The sequence below is a fragment of the Carcharhinus amblyrhynchos genome, chromosome 15 (genome assembly GCF_965287045.1).
Source record: "Carcharhinus amblyrhynchos chromosome 15, sCarAmb.v2.hapA, whole genome shotgun sequence".
Taxonomy (NCBI): Eukaryota; Metazoa; Chordata; class Chondrichthyes; order Carcharhiniformes; family Carcharhinidae; genus Carcharhinus; species Carcharhinus amblyrhynchos.
In genome coordinates, this window is record NC_137338.1 from 21804661 (window position 1) to 21810660 (window position 6000).

The 6000-nt window shown below is 33.4% G+C and overlaps 1 protein-coding gene across 1 annotated transcript in view; it reads left to right on the forward strand.

Annotated features, from left to right (window-relative positions):
- The window catches only part of LOC145353143 (vesicle transport protein SFT2B-like), a 46351-nt gene extending 41238 nt beyond the window's left edge, over positions 1–5113 (forward strand). Inside the window, exons 7-8 of the mRNA XM_080203577.1 lie at positions 312–341; positions 2016–5113. Of these exons, the coding sequence (XP_080059703.1) occupies positions 312–341; positions 2016–2055 (70 nt within the window). The 3' untranslated portion in view covers positions 2056–5113. The remainder of the gene's footprint in view (positions 1–311; positions 342–2015) is intronic.
- The last annotated feature ends 887 nt before the right edge of the window (positions 5114–6000 follow it).

A 6000-nucleotide genomic window follows, 5' to 3' on the forward strand; every position in this document is an offset into this window, starting at 1 on the left:
TCACGTACTCCACTCTGAATTGATTAGAATTATTGTAAGTAGTTTTTCCTACTGAGCAGCACAAATAGTAAAATATTCAGGCTTGAGTGGAGGAGGATAAAAGATAAGCTAGTTGCAATCTTGATGGGAAAAAGAATATAATCTAGCAGCTTGGCAGTTCTTAAGGTGTGTTAAAGGACATGGAGAAATACATGGCTGAGATTGCCTTTAACTTTTAGCTAAAGTAGGATTATTTCGAAGAAATCACGAAGAATAAATAATTCAGTGCACTATCTGGACTTTTGTGACTTTGTTTCCCTTTTTTATAACAGGTATAGTATTTCATACATTCCATTTGCAAGGTGAGTTTTACAATAAAAATAAACTAATTATTGTGCGTCTGAAAAGAAATAGAAAATGCAAGAAATGTTCAAGTCTATCATTTTTAAAGAGAAAACCCATGGTGATGTTTTGCGTGTCCCCTTCAAAAGAACTGAAAATTCAAAGATGATAAATAAACAAGCCTTGTAAGAACTGAATTTAAAAATTTGTATACAAAATAGCCTGTTCCCTTTCCAATTCAGATGATGTTTGGGATCTCTGTACTTTATCTCTAAGACAAAAAGCGTCCAACCAAGTGTCATCCGTTTAAAGTCTCTAGTCAATGACCATCACCAGAGCCAATTCTGAATATTCTTACTTTGACTGTGATATGGCTTTTCAGGCACTGCTGAATTCTTGAAGAAAAGTGCGCATATAATTAGCTGGTCAGATATGGATTGTAAATCTTTCCAAATTGCTGCTGATGAAAGATCAGTGACCTGAACGTTAACTCTGTATTTCTTTTCACGGAGGTTGCCTGACCTGTTGCGTATTTCTTGCATTTTCTGTTTTTATTTCAGATTTCCAGCATCTACAGTATTGACACCAATTTAATCTTTGAAAATATGTTGAAAAGGTCCACCTGATAAATTGCAATTATATTTAGAAATATTGTAAAGCTCATTCCTGAAAATACACTGTTGTATTTAAGAGAAACTATGCCACACTTTGAATAGGAAAGCTGAACTCCCCTTAATTCAGGATACTCTTTTGCTTTAGTGGAAGTGAGTGTGAGCAATAACTCTTGTATGTGACCTGTCTAATAAATTATGTATATGAAATAGATTTTGTCAACTTTGCTCAGGTGGTACAACTGTTGTCTCTGAATCTAAAAATTGTGGGTTCTACCCCAGGCCAAGGCTAGACCACAAATTTCAAGTTGAAACATCAGTGTAGTACTGAAGGAATGCTACATGGTCAAAGATGCCATGTTTGAACTGAGACTTGATGGTCTTCCAATTAATTGCGGTTCTTGGTATCTTGCAGAGAGCAATTTGGTTGCCACCTTTTCCTGAGTGAAAAACACTGTACTATAACAAAGGCTGCAGTACCATTTGTATAAAAGTTCTGCACGTACCAGGGTGCTATTTGTCAAATGGATATGTTAGTACAATGTTTAATACCTATATTTACATCAATGTCCACAAACAAACTGGTATCTTTTGTTGCTGCTGCCTTCTTGTCAGGCTTCTACTCATCCATCCATTCTCCCTCAATCACAGGACAGACTGTAGTTATCACCTGCTGATGCACTTTCATGCTAATTGTGCATGTACCTTCTCTGCTCTTCATAGCCTCTTAACTATCTCATCACCCCACTCTAATACTTTAGGCCATATCGATTGTCAAAGAAGATCCTTTTGGTTGTATGGAACAGTTTTGGTAAACTTATTAGTATTTCCTATAAAAATGTATAATATTCCCAAGTATTGACCAAACTACTTTAGATTTTTTTAAAAAAAGGAAAATCTACTGAGATAGGTTCTTTAGTCCTGGTGTAAGTTGTATCGTGTAACAATTTAAAACTGGACATGACGTAAATCATGCTTAAATAGTTTGGGAAGCATTTTAACCATCTCTATGTTCAAAAATGACTCTTTTTTTCCTGAATGATGAAATGCATGAAGTGATATTTGAATTTCTTTATTTTACAGAGATGCAGTGATAAAGTGCTTTACAACATGTTTGGCATAAGAACTATGTACCCTGAAGGTGGAGCATTGTGATGAGTGGAACATCCGCTATAATGTTTTTTTGTACCTGTTTACACAAAATCACAAGTTTCTCTAAGTGTCTTAATGCGTGCCTTTGTTATGCCTGCTGCCACTAATTCTATCTCTTCCTTAAAGCATGACTTCATATTCACAATTGGAAAATTTACAAATATCAGTGCATTTAGTTTCAAAGTTCTCAATTGCCTATTATCCTAAAGAGTGGCATAATATTTTCAAACTAAAAATTTGACAAATACTAATTCATTCTTTAATCACTATATGACTATTTATATACTGCTCAGTCATTTTAAAAAAGAAGTACACAAGTGATTTCAAATGTGTCAACCATGGATTCTAAGTCTTTCAGAAATGCTGCTACAACTTGTACTTTCACAAATGCACCTGGGGGTGTTGTCCTAATTAGTGAAATCTCAAATGGAAAAATTGAAAACACTGCAGATTCTTTAATGTTGATAATTATGCTAAAATGTTATTTCCTAGATACTTGCCAAAGAGTGATTTTTGAAGTTGTAACCTCATTGCTTTAACTAGGCAGTTAACGCAAATAGTTTTTCTAATGAAACTTGTGTTTTTTTTTGAAAATGCCTAGGAAATAATGACTGTCTTAAGGTGTTACTACTGAGCCTGGTAACAACTAAAAGTGTCTTGTTTAATTTCTGGAACAAATATCCAATGATCATGAAAAACAATTTATAGACCAAGTAAAATACCAATAATAGTGCCTTCATTTTGGGGAATTCAAGCAGATAAATACCTGGTTTTTGGTTGCAGTCCACAACAGTTGGACTATTTTCAGCTTATTGCTTTCTAGAAGATCATGAGATCTACTAAATAACTTAATGTATTTTTATGACCTATTGGCAGTTTTGTATGAAGGATATGAATATGCATTTTGTATCAATATGATGTCCATCTATAATGCATAACTGAAGCTGACAAAATTGTGTAGTGCATTATTGTACAATCTCATTGGAGGAAAATTTAATACAGATGTATTCAACATTATATTACTATTTTGGTAAGTACTTTTATTTAAATGCTAATTACTTCTAAAACCTGTAACTTTGCTAAACTGCTTCCTTGACTACTGCAACACCTTCCTACCACCACTTCCCCTTTCCCATAAGAATATATTTACCAAAAATCCAGTGATCATTTGATACAATTTACATCTCAAGTAAAATATCAATAACAGTGCTTGCTTGTTAATGTTTGAGTACGTTAGATGCTTAGTTATTCCCGCCAAATGTCAATAGTATTGTGATCTCCAACAACATTGTGCAGAACTTTGTGCATGGTTTTGATTTAAAGATTTTTCATTCTGGTTATGAAGTTATGACTTTATAGGCTCCTGTTTGAAGTAAATGCAAAAAAGATTCCCAGAGAATTTACATAAGTTTTCCATTTCGAATTTTAATAAAATTTGATAGGAATCTAATTACTAGATTATCCCAGTGACAATGGAGTTGTGATGTCTATTGTTTATGGAAATAATCAAAGTTTGAGGCTTTTTTTTGAGAACAAGGATGACTAGGTAACACTTTTAGTTTGTAAGCAGTTTGCTACATCTATAACAACTTAGATCAGCATCTTTAATATAACAAATGGCCCAGGTTGCTTCAGAGTTAGATTGCGTGCACTTTCATATTTGTCTTTATTTTAACTTTCTCTCTCTTTTTGTATGATCTATTGTATATTTGGTAGTGTGGATAGTAAAATATTTTCAATTTTCTACTGCATTTGTCTGTAATCGATTTTCTTGTATGTCAATTTTGTAATAAGTACTCTATGCTGCCTTTATTTGAGAAATGAGTGCCTTAGAGCACATGTGCATTTTGGGATTGTTACAATGTGCTTATTTGTTTAGCTACTTTGGGACCAAACTTAAATCTTGATTGCATTGTCTTAACTACTGTTAAATTGATTTACTTTAATGATTTAATATTTCTGAAATTCTCTATATCTGACTATTGAAACTTTACCAGTCACTTAATCACCTTGAGAGCATTTGAACACTAAATTACATTGTATTTGATAGTTCGGTCATAAGTTTAAAAAATTGACAGTACATCTTTTAGATGTAATTTTCAAGGACATTGAAAGCAATTGTTGTACTCATCACTGCTTCAACTGCACTCAGTACAGACTGGGAAACAAATTTAAGAATCAATCTAACCTGTGACACTCATCCAATCATGGAAGTCGGCATACTGTCTTTAATAAATGTTTCTAATGCATGTGGAGAAGGAATGTACAGCTTTATCATGTTCTATTTGGAATTCTTGCCTTGTTCTGTGTCAATGATTGGTACATAAATGTAGATATATTTCAAAACAAAAGTTGCATGTTTGCGAACCCATTGTGAGCATTTTCTTGAGCTTGTAAATATTTTTTCATAATTTAGTTCGCATATCCTTTGAGCTTTGTGAAATACTTTATGCTTTTGACATGAAGATGCTGTTAACTTTGCCTATTTTGTTAATTGTTTGTTGTAGTTATTGCCTGTATTTTAAAAAATAGTATTTGCACTGGTTATGAATGAAATACTGTCTCTTCTCCTTGCATCATTTTTATTTTTCAAATCTCTTTTGGGTAATTTAGAATGATTTTGGGGAACTCTAATTGCTAAATTCAACCTTTAACTTGTATGTTTTCAACAAAAATTGCAGACTAATATTCTAAATTGTTTTCATTTTCAATGTTGATGAAATGATGGAGATGTTAGAGAAGGATACTGTTTGCAGATTTTTGAAAAGTTGTCTCACCATTTCCATTGAGTACACACTGGCACTAGCATGAAGTGCCAGCTGGTTTCAAGCTGGGATTTGGACTTGTGTGCAACAGTTTAGCATTAATGCGTTGAAAGTTCTAGTATATTTTGTGTAAATGGCAAAGTTACATTTATAGAAGTGTTAATTCTATAATTACAACCTGTATTTTGGAATCAATTTTAGTTTTTCTGGATATTGGTGTGTGAGTAGTTTGTGTATAGTAAATAAAATAAAATTTGAATTGTACCAGTTTTCTGTTTTCAAAAACTTGCACAACCTGTGTACACTGGTGTTATTGTTCTGTTTATATAAGTGCACACTATGCATCATTACAATTTTTTTGGCTTCATCTCATTGCACCAGAATATATTTTACTTTGCTGAATAGAAAATCAATTTTAGTCAGCTCAATTCCAGTAGTTTTGGTACAAGGAATTGTTTTCATTTTCTCCATAAACCCAAGAAGCCTAGATTGTTGTTAGAATATTACAAGGGGCTTGGCTTTACACAATGCTTTTAAATTGAATTTTTGAATAACATCAAACCTTTTTGTTATCGAATGATGAAAAGCTGGAAACATTGGAAACTTGCTCAGGTACATAAATCAAAAGTCATGAATGGATGAAAAATGACTTGAATGCAATTGTATATCTTGAGAATTCAATTATGTTGGAAAGAAGTCATGTTTCAGCTATATAAAGTACTGGTTGGATTGCGCCTCAAGTACTTGAAGATTCTGGGCACCACAACTTAGTAATGATATATTGGCCTTGGAGAGATTGCAGCCCAATAATCAATGTGGTATCTGAACTCCAAGAATTATATTACAGGAGAAATTACAGAGACTAGGGCAGTATTCCCTGGAATTTGGAGGTTGAGAAGAGTTGATTGAAGTTTTCAATGTATTTAATGGTTGACTGGGAGAAACTACTTCTGTTGAATGGGCAGTTGATGATTTGCACCATAATCTAAGCCTTTTAGAAATGAAATCAGGAAGCACGTCAACATGCAAAGGCTGGTACTCTTCTGCGAATAGCAATCATTTCAGCCCCAGGATAGCACTGCAGGAATTCCTGAGGGTGGTGTCCTAAATCTAATCATCTTAACTTTCCTTCCATTAGAAGGTCAGAAAGG